General features: G+C 35.3%; 1 protein-coding gene across 1 annotated transcript; it reads left to right on the top strand.

Annotated features, from left to right (window-relative positions):
- Positions 1 to 313: 313 nt before the first annotated feature.
- LOC107785061 (uncharacterized protein At1g66480) lies at positions 314 to 2,495 on the top strand. The gene is made up of 2 exons (XM_016606286.2): positions 314 to 1,137; positions 2,107 to 2,495. Exons 1-2 carry the CDS (start codon positions 529 to 531, stop codon positions 2,167 to 2,169), a joined length of 672 nt encoding a protein of 223 aa, XP_016461772.1. The 5' UTR covers positions 314 to 528; the 3' UTR covers positions 2,170 to 2,495.
- The last annotated feature ends 11,997 nt before the right edge of the window (positions 2,496 to 14,492 follow it).

The raw sequence follows: 14,492 nt of genomic DNA on the forward strand, positions 1-14,492 counted from the left end.
ATGTAAAAGGTTGAACTATTGATAGGCTCCAAAATCCGATTTCTTCGCATTAAAATCTGGGAACATGGTTATTTCTTTAGCATGAAAATGATCAATCCTATCCAATATATGCATTCTTTTATTAGATTTTAAAAGGAAACAAAGACCACAAGTCCACAACTCACGAGACAAGGTAAATAATAAATAAAACAAAGTAAAAAAGCTTTAATATATACTATTAATCTATTTGTATATTGCCAAAAGTATGGCCAATTTTCAAATTCGCACTCTTTCTTTATCCCATTAACAAACAACTACTTTTATACCCTCTTGTCCCCATTTCCAACATCCTTATCTTTCACCCGCTTTGTCATTATTTGTTCTCTTCTTGTGCCAAGATTTTAAAAGGTTTATAAATAAAACCCAAATCAAGCCTTTTCACCGTATTGTTTTTTCATCTTATATATTTGGTTGTTAGATTTGATTATATATGATAAGAAGAAACAGAACTTGAAGCCCCCAATAAGTCACAAAGAAATATAGGAAACAATGGGGAATACTCTAGGTGGAAAAAAGACAACAAAGGTGATGAAAATCGATGGACAAACAATGAAATTCAAGACACCTTTGTATGCAAACGAGGTTCTAAAAAATTATCCTACTATGGTATTATTAGAATCCGAAGCAGTGAAGCATTTTGGGGTCAGAGCAAAACCATTGGAACCACAGCAAGAGTTGAAACCCAAAAGGCTCTATTTCCTAGTTGAGTTACCTAAGTATCCCGAAGAGAAACCCCCGAGGAGAGTCCGTTCAGGAATCCAAATGAGCGCAAAAGATCGGCTCGAAACCCTAATGTTAGCTCGGAGATCTGTGTCTGACTTGTCAATCTTGAAGCCTCCCAGTATTATTACAGAAGAGTCGTCGTATCATAATAATTCATCTCCACGTAAGGCGGAGATAGGTGGTTCCGTTAGGGTAAAGTTGAGGCTGCCTAAAGCTGAGGTGGAGAAACTGATGACGCAGTGCAAAGATGAAGGAGATGTTGCTGAGAAAATTATGCAACTTTGCATGAGCAAAAATGGTGGAAGTGGTCCATTGATGGAAGAGCAAAGTTATAATAATGGAGGAATAATTAAGAAAGGACTCAAATCAAGAGAGGTATTGTTCTCTTCCTTATGGACATGAATCCACTTTAATTTCATGTCATGTTTCTTTTTATTCCCTTTTTAATGATATTTTCTTATGATGATTCTAAATTTGTAATATAAAATAAAATGAATTAGTTAAAGATAGTAAAGTAAAAATTATTGAGTTACATTAGTTTACATATTTTTGATTGGAAAATTAACTCAATTAGTAGAACCATAGGATTACATGCTCCTACAGATTAAATTAAATTGTCAATTCGGTTTCAGCAAAGTTACATGAGACATTACACACTTCCATTTTCTGGAAATTCTATTTTCAAGAATGACTGCTTCTGTCTTACTAGGCGCTTTCAATCAACAATATCTGCTAGCTCTAACAAAAGCTGCAAATTCTATCCAGAAACAACGCCTAAGTCAAACTTTGATAACTTCAACTATTTGTCCTTTATTTTAGTTTTTTTTATTATACCTACTAGGCTAATTCAAAATTTAAATTTTATGAGTTTAAATACATAATTTTTTTATTTTTCATCAAAATTTATAATATATACATATTTAAAGATATTTCAGGCAAAAATACAGGATATGAGCAAAAGCTATCGGATAATAGCCGATATATATATATATATATATATATATATATATATATATATATATATATATATTGGTTAACTACCGGTTAGAATTAAGCATTTATGGGAGTGTAACAACCATAATTGTTTATACACCAACCTAAACCAAACTAGTGTACGTATGCCTACGATACTGAACACGTAGTGGATTACGTAGATTTAGAAAACTAAAATTCGTTGAAACATTATTCGGCCCATAACTCACTATGATGTAAACTTTTGTTACACCACTAATAGAAATGAATGGAAAAAAAAAGGACCGGAAAAGATGTTAAAGATAATCTTGAAAACATTTAATTTGTATAATCTTCCTTTGGTTAACTTTTTTCTTTTTTGGTGTTATACAGAAACGTGTAGGGTTCTTGCCGATAACAGAAGGAGAAATTCAATTAGCAATGACGGCTTCTTAACTAGAAATGGGAACAAAATAGTAATTCGTTTTATATATAGCTTCTCTAGTTTATTTTGTATGATGTTGGCTCGAGTCGAGCCCTCGAGCTTAAATGGAGAAGTGAAAATTTATATTGCCGATCTCGATTTATGTGAGCTTTGAGGCATAGTTATTGTTGTTGTATAGCTTCTCTGGTCATGTAGTGGTCTCCGAATTCACTGGCAGACTTCTCAGCTACTTATTAGTACTAATCATGTATTAGTCATTTTGTATAATAAAATTAAGAAGCTGAGGATGAGATTATTTGCCCTGTTGTGATTTTTATGTGAGATGGCTTTGAAGATATACTTGTAGCAGTTAAGGACTAATTATTTGTTTCTTCATTTTTAAGGTGACCTTAAATATTGCAATTTGTATGATCTCTTTTTGGGTGTGAATGTACTAAGAAACTAGTTAAAAAATTTCTGGTTTTTGATCAATATTGTCCCTTATCTTTGAATGTATGTTTATTTTGGTCTCTTAAATATAACCCTGAGCATATTTAGTCCCTTAAGTATGCTAAAGTTGAGCATCTTTAGTCTCACTGACACAATATGTTCAAAAATTAACGGTGTTACCCAACTTTGATTCATGAAGTAAATTTTATGTGCTGAAACAAAATATTTTCTCTCTTGTTTAGTCCCTTAAGTATGGGTAAGTGAACACCTCGAAATTGTTTTGCTTTTCTTCTCATGCCTTTCTTTTTCTTTTTAATTTAATAACTCAGATTCATGTAAGTTAAGTTTTGGTGAGGCGAAGATGTATCAGCTAATGAATAAACAAATGGCATTTGGAGACCTCCTTTTAGGGTGGCTGTAGGAGTCGCCACAGAAAGTTATAAGTAAAAAATATGCTCGCTATTACCTCTTTTAGTGGCGCGACGGTAGCAGTATCCATAGATGCAGGGGCGGCTCAAACATGTGGCGTAAAGTCAAAGTTCAATATGAGACCTAAAATTTTAAAAGTAATGTTGAACACTTGAACTAATGAAATTTTGTAGATAGAAGGTGAGTAATGAAATCTTGGATCAGAAAATTTGAATAAGAATATTAAATAGCAAGACAAAAAAAATATAGGAGTTTTTGAAATACGAGAAGATTAAGAAAAAAATTACACGTTATCTAATAAAAATATAAAAAGTTAATTGTCAAATCAATTTAAATTAAAATGTCCAGAAAACTATTCATCAACCAATTTTTAGATAAGTCAATTGGGTACTTTGTTTATATATCTAAAAAGTTTTATTTTCTTTTATAAGAAAAATTTCACTTTTGTATTAAAAGTACTGAATATTATTATTTTCAAATACTTATATTTCTAAAAAATGTGTTCCCCAAATTTTGGGGCTGAAGACACAAGCCTTAGTTGTGATACAGTTGAGCCGGCCTTGCATAGATGGTCGTCACTGAATGTAGGTCGCTAATACAATTGGCGATATATGACACAACATTTGGTGGCGACATTAGGCTGTCAGTGTATAATTGGCGACATGCAATACCTCCTTTAGTAGCGACGGTATAGGTCGTCACAGAAAGTTAAGTGGCGACAAACCACTTTAGCAGCGACTTCTATGGTCACCACAAAACGTATGTTTATTTTTATTTATATAAATTAAATGATAAACTATCTTATTTTCTTTACGTGTTTATTTTTTTAACTTTTGATTTCGTTAATGAAACATTCGGTGCTTAAATCCCATTCCACCCAACCTTTTGGTTGAAGACGCCCTGCTTTAGAGAAGATAATAATATTGACTTTTCCATACAAAAGATGAATTCTTTGAATTAGTTTTGGTGAAAATTTGGTGCTATTCTTGTCAATCGAGGAGACACATCAATTCAATCACAATAGTACTGTACAGTAAGAGATTCACAGAAATATTAGAGGTCACATCTGAATTAAAGATGCCAGCATTGCAAAGTTATTAGGTGGCTCCAGTTTTTAAATTATTGTGTTTTCAACTTAACTAGTTCTAGTAAGTACTAGTAGGAGTAGTACGTATTAATTGACTCTTTCTCCAATTTATCCTACCAAATCAAGTGTTCACACTTCACACCTCTTTTATTATTTTTAAGATTCTTTGGGTTTTCAATCAAATGCTACAAAATAACTTAAAGGAATTTGGAGAGTAGGTTGATCATGATCTGTCTCTCTAAATATTTTCTTTTTATTTTATTTTTCAAGAACTAGTTGAATTTCGTTTTTCTTACGTTAACTGTCTTTCAATCTCTTCTTGTTTACCCGATTTCAAAATAAATGTCTTCTATTCAGTTCAGCATGTTATATCATGTCTGCGTTATGAGAATAATTCAACAGCGAAGGGTTCCCATCAGAATGCAATTAAGATTCAACATGATATTCAAGTTTCCTTTGAAACTAAGCTTTGTGAACTTATTTTTTCTCAATTTTGAAGCCAATGAAAATTTCACAAATGGTTATATAATTATAATTTTTTTTCATCAAAGTCATATAATATAACTTTATTTTTTCACACAAAAACCATATAACTATGACTTTTTCATCAAAGTCACGTAACTATATTTTCTCACACAAAAATCATAAAACTTTTACTAAGTCACACAAAAATCATAGTGATTGAAAAATATAATTTTTAGTAGTATTTTCTTATTTTGTGATACTTTATTTTTTATTTTCAGTCTAATACATAATAATCCAATTAAAAAATAAAAAATAAAAACTTAAAAGAAGAAAATACTACCGGAAAATTTATTTTCCGACCATTATGATTTTTGTGTGTGTCACGACCCAAAATCTAACCATAGTCGTGATGACGCCTATCGTGATACAAGGCAAGCCTATTTCCCAAAATATTACTACAAATTTGATTATAAGAATTTAATAAAATATTTCCAACATTTGATTTTTTCATAAACTAAATCAACTCTAAATATAATTATAGAAAATACAAAACGAGCTCTAAACATCGGGGTGTCACTAAGTCATGAGCGTCTAAAACTATGAACTAAGATATATAAACTGTCTAACTATCCAAAAGAAGAAATGATAAAAGGAGTAACAAGGTCCTGCGGACGCTAGTAGCTACCTTGCAGTCTCCAAATATAGCCGGCCTGAACTCAACGATCGCAGCGCTCTAACTCACCTGGATCTGCACATAAAGTGCAGGGTGTAGTATGAGTACAACCGACTCAGTAGTAATAGAAATAACTAAGGAACTGAGTAGTAGTGACGAGCTAAGCAAAATAGTCTAATTATTTATTTTCACAATTTACAATAAACATGAATAAACAGGTAAATTCCATAAAACCAACAAATGCCACAAAGAAATTAACAGGTAAATGCAGCAACAACAAAAGTAAATGCAACCTCACAGCGATGTCACTCCATCACTCAGCACTCGACACTCAGCACTCAACACTCAATAGGTACCTGCGCTCACTGGGGTTTGTACAGACTCCGGAGGGACTCCCAAAGCCCAAGCGCTAAGCACAGATAACTCACATGCTGCACGGACATATTACGTGCCATAATATAAATTCTTGGATCCGCACGGTCAACTCACGTGCTACGCGGACAACTCACGCGCTATGGTATCAATACCTGGATCCGCACGGACAACTCACATGCTGCACAGACAACTCATGTGCCTCAATCAAATACCTCACACTAGGCCCTCAGCCTCACTCGGTCATGAACCTCTCTAGCCTCACCATCATCAACAAATAAGGGAAACACAACCCACGTCAAGTATCACAATATATCAGCAAAATAATAGGGACTGAGGTAAACATGTACAATAATATCTATGACTGAGTGCAAATAATGTGAGCATGAATAAAGCCTAAGCATGATCTCTAACATGAAGGCAAACAAGTTCAATAACAAATAAACACATAACCACAGATAATATCCATTAGGCCTCACAGCCTCACATGACGGACCAAGTCTCAATCCCTCGTGGTGCACACCCCACACGCTTGTTACCTAGCGTAGGTATCACTTCCAAACAATCACGTGATGTCAAATCTTCGGGTTTATACCCTTAAAGCCAGAGTTAAAACTGTTACTTACCTTAACAGCGAAAAATCCTACTCCGGGATGCCCTCGTCTCTGGACTCGGTCTCCCAAAGTTTCGAATCTATCCATAATCAGAATAATACTATCAACATAGGCTAAAAAATTAAATTCTAACGGAAAAACTATATAAATAGGCCAAAAATCCGAAATCGGCCAAAACCCGGCCCCACGTCTCGAAACCAGTCAAAAATGATAGAATAATAATTCTCGTCCTCTCTCGAGTCTAACCATATAAAATTCATCAAAATCAGACTCTGTTTGGCCTCTCAAATCCTCACTTAAAACTCTCCAAAACTCAAGCCCTAACTCCCTCAATTTCACCTTAAACCCCTACTAATTTCATGACTAATCAGTGGAAAAACATCATAAACTCGTGTAAATAAACCTAACCTATTTACCTCACTGATGTCTCGTGATTCTCCCTTGAAACATATTGCCCAAAGCTCAAAACCGTTCAACAATGGTGGAAAAGGGGCAAAAATACACGAAGTGCAACTTGTATAGGTTATGCCCTAGGGATTCCGCACCTGCGAACCCTTTCTCGCATCTGCAGACTCACATCTGCGGTCCCAGGTGCGCATCTGCGAAAGTCACTTAAACGCCAAGCTTCGCACCTGCGGGCTCGCAGGTGCGATCCTTTCTTCCGCACCTGCGCTCAATGCCAGGCCTCCATTTTCCGTATCTGCGACATGCCATCCGTACCTGCGATCATCGCACCTGCGACTCCCCATCCGTAGGTGCGGCCACACCAGTAGCCTTACACCAGCAGCTTCCAGCTGCATTTCCCAACTTTCAAACTTCTCGTTAACTATCCGAAATCATCCCGAGCCCCTTGGGACCTCAACCAATAATTCCCACAAGTCATATATCGCTACCCGAACTTAGTCGAACCTCCGGAATACCCAAAACAACACCAAATCAACCCCGGATTGAAGCCTATGAATTTCTAAACTTCCAAAATTCGCCAACGATGCCGAAACCTATCAAACCACGTCCGAATGACCTCAAATTTTGCACACACATCACAAATGACATTACGAACCTACTCCAACTTTCAGAATTCTATTCCGACCCCGATACCTAATTTTCCACTACCGACCAAATTTTCCAAATTTCTAACTTTCACCAATTCAAGACTAATTCTATCACCGACCTCTAAATTAAAATCCGGACACACTCCTAAGTCTAAAATCACTCAACGAAACTAACCGAATCATAAAAATCCAAATCCGAATTCGTTTACTCATAAGTCAACTTCCGGTTAACTTTTCTAACTTAGCTTTTTAACTAAGAGACTAAGTGTCCATTTCATTCCAAAACTATTCCGAACCCAAACCTACCAACTCGATACAACTCAACATAGCTGAACAACACATAAAGAAATAGAAATGGGGGAAAACAGGGCTATAACTCTCAGAACGACTGACCGGGTCGTTACAGTGTGAGTGAAAGTTTTATGATTTTTGTGTGAGAAAACAAAGTTATATGACTTTGATGGAAAAAAGTCATAGCTACGTATATGATTTTTTTGTGAGAAAACAAAGTTAAATGACTTTGGTGAAAAACAGTCATAGTTATATGACCATTTGTGAAATTTACCCCCGATAAAAATTACTTTCTAGGAGTATTCCCTTTGCAGGTTCACGAGTTTATGACGTATTGTTTTCTTTCTGAGCCATGAATAACCACCGACTTTCAACGGGTCAACTATTCTTTTACTGGTCGGTCAGTTATGAAAGACTCTACTGGGTAGAAGCCCGAATATTATTAAGAATATCTTAATATTTTTTATGTTTGTGTATTTTTCTTAAATAATGGAAGTTAATATTATCTTATTTGATCCAATAAATTTTAAGGATTCTTTGCTTGATATGCTAGCATCGGGTCCAAAATTAATCAATCGGAATTTGTGGTGTCTTATATAATACTTCACTTTCTTCTCCCTTTCCGACTTGAAATTTGACAAGGTATCATAGATACAGTCCTTATTTAGAACTTGGAAGCTAGACATCCTAAAACTCCATCAATGTTTCTCTTTGTCCCGTTGATGTTCGGCAAAAAATGCATATATTTAACCATTGTTGCCTCACATTCTAGTACTTTAATCATCTTTTGAGTATTAATTATATTACTTTATACTTAATACTATATTTTAACTGTGTAGGAATAAAGTGGTGTGAAGATGAAGAGGTCTGAAGCAAAATTGGATGAAATACGGGGGAAAAAGAAGGAAAATTAAAAGAATAAAAAAGGGGACACCCTTTGGGTTTTGTCCCCCCAAGTGGAAGACAAGAAAAATGATATATAATTCAATTGCATTTAGAATGCAATTGATGAAAGTAACGCTGTCACGACCCAAAATCCCACCACAGGCGTCGTGATGACACATAGTCTCTAAGAGTAGGTAAGCCGATTACAATTACCTTTTGAAGCTATTTTTTTTATAAACCAACAACGGAAATAATTACAATATACAACCTCCCGAGACTGGTAGTAGTGAGTCACGAACTCTAACTGAATACATGGAATGATCACGAGGACCGAATATATAATACCGTTTGATTAAAAATTAACAGTACAATGAAATGAAATGACTCCAAGGGACTGCGACGACCAAACAGCTCTACGTTGAATCCTTACGATCCCGCTTTAACTCCTCTCAAGTCTGATATCTCCAATACCTGGCTTTGCACAAAAATGTGCAGAAGTGTAGTATGAGTACACCACGGTCGGTACCCAGTAAGTATCAAGACTAACCTCAGTGGAGTAGAGATGAGGTACAATCAAGACACTCACTAGTCTAATAGCCTGTGTAATATAATATACAAAATAATATAAAACAAATAACAATAAGGGCATGATAAAACAACCAATGATATGCACAACAGACAACAAGAGTACCATTGATATCACTCAACAATTAATAAACACAATTACACCCAATTAAATCAAGTCCTTCAAATAACTGTGTTTCACATATAATTCTTCCAGATAACTCTCTTTCAAATATAATTTTCTCAAAATAATTATTTTTCAAATATAATTCTTTCAATAAATCTTTTCAAATATAATTTCCTCAAATAAATATCCTCAAATATATATCTTTCAAATACAATTCTTTCATATAATTCTTTTTGAATAAAAATCCTTTCAAATAAATATTTTGAATATAATTCTTTCAATTAAAAAGTTACCATGTGACACCTCATTTCATAATCATAAACAATTATGGGTCTCATCCCATTTTTCATATTTCCACGGCACCTCTTGCCCATAATTAAGTCATCATATTTTCCCCGCACCTCGTGCCCTAATTTCATATCACAACTGCACGGACAATTCACATGCCAAATATCATTATCATTTCATCACATCACCTCGTTCCCACATTTTATATTACAACTGCACGGATAATTCACGTGCCAAATATTCTCATTATTTACTCACGGCACCTCGTGCCCACATTTCATTTTATAATCTGCCTGACAATAACCACATGCTCTCAATTTCAACATAAATAAGATTGTTATCAATTTACCAACAGCAAGTCAAATTGCACAAGGTATAAAAATAAACACAAAAAAATCACAACATCACATGAAAATCATCAACACCACAACCCCACATCATCACATATCGTCCCTGACAATAGCCACCCTTATCGCTCATATTGCCACCCTTATCACTCCTATAGCCACCCTTATCGCTCCGCTCAGAAAATATCAATAGTCACCCTTATCGCTCCTATTGCCACCTGTATCGTTCCTATAGCTACCCTTATCGCTCCGCCGAGACAATATTCCAACAAACACAACAACAGTGAAATGCCACCCTTATACCCACATAATATCAACGGTGAAATTCTACCCTTTTCTCCCCAAAATAATAACTCACACAAAACAATAATTTCTCAAAATAATAACTCAGACAATACAATAATTTACACGGAAAATTATCACGGCAACATAACAAAATCAAATCATATCATAATTTGCCCAATGGCCACAACCAAGATTCCAAAGACACAACCAAATCAATTAATTTCACAACAAATAGCCGAGGGCTCCACACAATATATATAACACCCCGAAATAAATCAACAAAAATAGAAATTACTCAACATAAAGTAAATTTTTCATTAATCCAAATTTGGATAATTATATTAACACTTTTTTTAAAACTTGCTTAATTAATTATTTGCATAAAAAAAATTCATATTAGAATTAATTTCCAAGAAATATTAAACCAACAATACTCACAAAATTTCATAAATATTTCAAGTAACAATCACATCAAATTATTATATAAAAACAAATTCAACAATAAGAATTTAGGCATGGCAAACAGATGATTTAATAATTGTCCACAATTTCCCAATTTACTACACAATAATGCCTAAGACTTTAATTCAATAAATTTTTGCACATATAAGCCCGAGTACATACTCGTCACCTCGCGTACACGGCTTTTCAAATTTCACAAATGGCACATAAGACTCAATGTCTAAGGGGTAATTCCCCCACTCGAGGTTAAGCAAGACACTTACCTTTTTGAAGTTATGCCGATATTCCAAAATCATTTTCTTGCTTGAATTGACCTCTGGACCGCTCAAATCTAACCAAATTAATTGTATAACTTTTTTAAAATTCATCGAAAATAATTCCGGATAATAGTACGCCGACTTAAAAAATTTATTCCAAAAAGTCAACAAAAGTCAATGCGGGACCCTCCCCTCGGAACCCGACATAATTTTCATGAAATCAGAACACCCATTTTGATACGAGTTCAACCATACCAATTTTATCGAATTCCAATAACAACTCGACCTCCAAATCTTAAATTTTCGTTTTTGGAAAATTTTGTAAAAATCTTATTTTTTTCCATTTAAATCCGAATTAAACGATGAATATAACCATGGATTTATGAAATATAATCACTTTTGGATATAAGATACTTACCCAGGTCGAAATCGTGAAGAACTCCTCCAAAATCGCCCCAAAAACCGAGCTCCAAAATACCAATCGAAAATGGTGAAATGACCATTTTTTGGTCCTTAAATGTTTCTGCCCAGTTTCGCTTATGCGGACAAATTTATCGCACATGCGAGCTCGCTTTTGCGAGAAAATGCCCGCTTCTGCGAAGTCCACTGGCCACTGCCCTCTCGCACTTGTGGAAGAATTTCCGCTTCTGCGCACATCGCAGGTGCGAGGCCATTGCCCGCTTTTGCGCAACTGGCCGCTTCTGCAGTTCTTCTTGCGCTTCTGCGCACGAGGTGTCACTTCTGTGACCTTCTCAGCTCCCCCTTTTCAATCGCTTATGCGAGAAGCATCTCGTTTCTGCGAGGTCGCTTTTGCGATCAAGCTTCCGCAAAAGCGATCACACCAGCAAGTCAAAAATTCCAGCAACTTTCTTCAAGTCCAAATTGGTCCGTTAGCCATCCGGAATCCACCCGAGGCCCTCGGTACTTTAACCAATTATACCAACATATCCCAAAATATAATACGAACTTAATCGAGGCTTCAAACCATGTCGAACAATGCCGAAATTTCGAATCGCGCATCGAATCGAATTATAAGTTTTCAAATCTTCCAGCCTCTATATTTTGCGCCGAAACGTATCAAATCAATCCAGAATGACTTTAAATTTTGCACACAAGTCATAATTGACTAAATGAAGCTATTCCCATTTCCGGAATCGAAATCCGACCTCGTTATCAAAAATTTATCCTTCGGTCAAACTTTTCCAAATCTTATATTTTTCAACTTTCGCCAAAATGTGTCGAATTGTCCTACAAACTTCCAAATCCAAATACGAACATACGCCTAAGTCCGAAATTGTCATACGAAGCTATTGACATCATCAAAATTCTATTTTGGAGTCGTTTTGCTCAAAAGTCAACTCTCCGGTCAACTCTTTCCATTTAAGCTTCAAATTAAGGATTGTTCTTTTAATTTAATTCCGAATCTTCAGTAAATCAAACTCGACCACACCCACTGGTCATAATACATATTACGAAGTTGCTCGAGATCTTAAGCCACTGGACGAGGCGTTAATTCTTAAAACGATAAATCGGGTCATTACAAAAACAACGATGGAATTGAACATGAAAACGTACTGGATTCGGCGCTAAGGCCAGCGCCACGCGTTTGTCTGGATACTGCATGTGCGGGTTTTTATATTTCGTCTGGGACAATGTTATTTCGATCCTACATGGCTCCAACTCATATAAAAAGGGTTCTAAACCTAATTTAGAGGGGATCTAACATACTTTGAAGGAGAATTCACATGGAGGAACATACACTACGCTTGGAGGAGGCTTCTAACTAGTTTTTCTTCTCTTCCTTTAATTTCATAGTTTATTAGTTCTAGAGTTTTGGGTGCTACATGAACATTGTAGTTTGAAGCTTGAATTGTTCTTATTATTTTATCATATTTATTTATTTATTCAATCTTGCGTTTAATTATTTGATTGCTTGATTACCAATTGAATAGTATCTACGAATATGGGATTGAACTCGGGAGAGGGAATTTTAGATTACATATAAGATTGAGTAGAGCAAGATCTTGAACCTGATTAACGGGAAACAGATTTGCGGTTAGGATACGAATATACCTAATCACCTTGCTTGGTTATTATATGGGAATTATTAATGAGTTCTTTTTAATCCTAATCCCATAGGAATATAGGCGTTAGGTTAGCTTGAATAGGCGAGTAGTACTTCGGGAGAAGGCTACGAGCAATATTAACCATGTCAACCAATAAACCAGATAAATTAATTAGACGATTTAAGTGAAAAACTCAACGTGATTGTTAGCTAACCCATAGCTCTAGAATATCATCTCTCATTGAATTCGTGTCTTGACAAGAGTGGTTTTCTCTAGTGGTGAGCACCCACCACTTCTAACTAAGAGGTTGTGAGTTCGAGTCAACCTAAGAGAAATGTGGGGAGTTCTTGGGGGGAGGGAGCTGAGGGTCTATTAAAAACAGGCTCTCTACCCATGGTAGGGGTAAGGTCTGCATACACACTACCCTCCCCAGACCCCACTAGTGGAATTATACTGGGTTGCTGTTGTTGTTGTGGTATTGAATTCGTGTCTAATTTTGCCAACTTGTTCATTTATTCTCTTAGTTGATTACTCTAGATTGGTTTTATTAAATATTCATACTTTAGAAAAGTGCTTGAATAGATTAATTGTCTTAGTTTAATTTAGTGAATAGTTAATCACAAGTCCCGGTGGGTACGATATCCGGACTTATAATCTTATATTACTTGTCGACCACGTATACTTGTCGCCTTTTATTTGGAAGCTGTATTTTTGCCTTGATTCTTTTGTTGAATCTCTAGTTTTTGCACCCTGTTTCCTTGAGAACTGTTACTTAGACTGTGATATTAATTGATAAATTTAAAGAAAGGGATGATTAAGAGAAAAATGCTGACCAAATGATAGCTACAAAGTGATGAAAGGGCCCTCTTGAAAAGAATGTGACATGAAAAAAAAAGAGAATGAAAAACAATTGCTTTGAAAAAGAAATGAAACGTTCTTGATATGAGGGAAATACTTGTGAAATATTTGATGAAAAGAGGACTAGAAATTAAGTGAAGAGTAGAAAATAATGGGTGAAGAAGTCTAAAAATGCAAAGTACTTAGGGAAGTGTAAGTCACTATTATATAGTACTCGTACCCGTCCCCTAGCCAACATCACAACCCGATAAAGTCCTATTTGATTCTATTCGAGCATACTTATTAGTAGAGATGTATATAATGGGCAAGCCTATGGTTCTCTGTGCATACATGTAAATTCGTTTGTGAGTGCGAGAGTTGTTCTTTGATACTAAGTTTTTAAATTATATTCATTATTTGATTTGAGTGTATGAACTATTTTTTCTTGTGAGGGCACTGGTTTCATGATATATAGGTGATGTTATTAGCTTTATTTGACAGAATAGGTGAGCGACTTTAAATTTGATAAGTTAGAGTCCATCTTTGAGGTTAGGAGGTTAGAAGTTTGTTCTTTGTTTGTGACTTGTATATCTTACACGATGATCAGGAAGCGTATATCGGATGGTTTGAGTTGCTATAGGGCCTAATTGTTAGTATCAACCGAAGTGGTGGTGTTGCTAGGCTTGATTTATTGAGAGTGGTTTTAATGCTTACTCGAGGATGAGCAAAAGTCTAGGTGTGGGGTGTTGATGTTCGACCAAAAATGCATATATTTAACCATTGTTGCCTCACATTCTAGTACTT

Source organism: Nicotiana tabacum, chromosome 24 (assembly GCF_000715075.1).
Source record: "Nicotiana tabacum cultivar K326 chromosome 24, ASM71507v2, whole genome shotgun sequence".
NCBI classification, from domain to species: Eukaryota; Viridiplantae; Streptophyta; class Magnoliopsida; order Solanales; family Solanaceae; genus Nicotiana; species Nicotiana tabacum.

Coding starts and splice junctions, on each gene's coding strand:
- LOC107785061 (XM_016606286.2), top strand. CDS start 529: ATGGGGAATACTCTAGGTGGAAAAAAGACAACAAAGGTGATGAAAATC. Junction 1,138..2,106: donor AAGGACTCAAATCAAGAGAG/GTATTGTTCTCT, acceptor GGTGTTATACAG/AAACGTGTAGGGTTCTTGCC.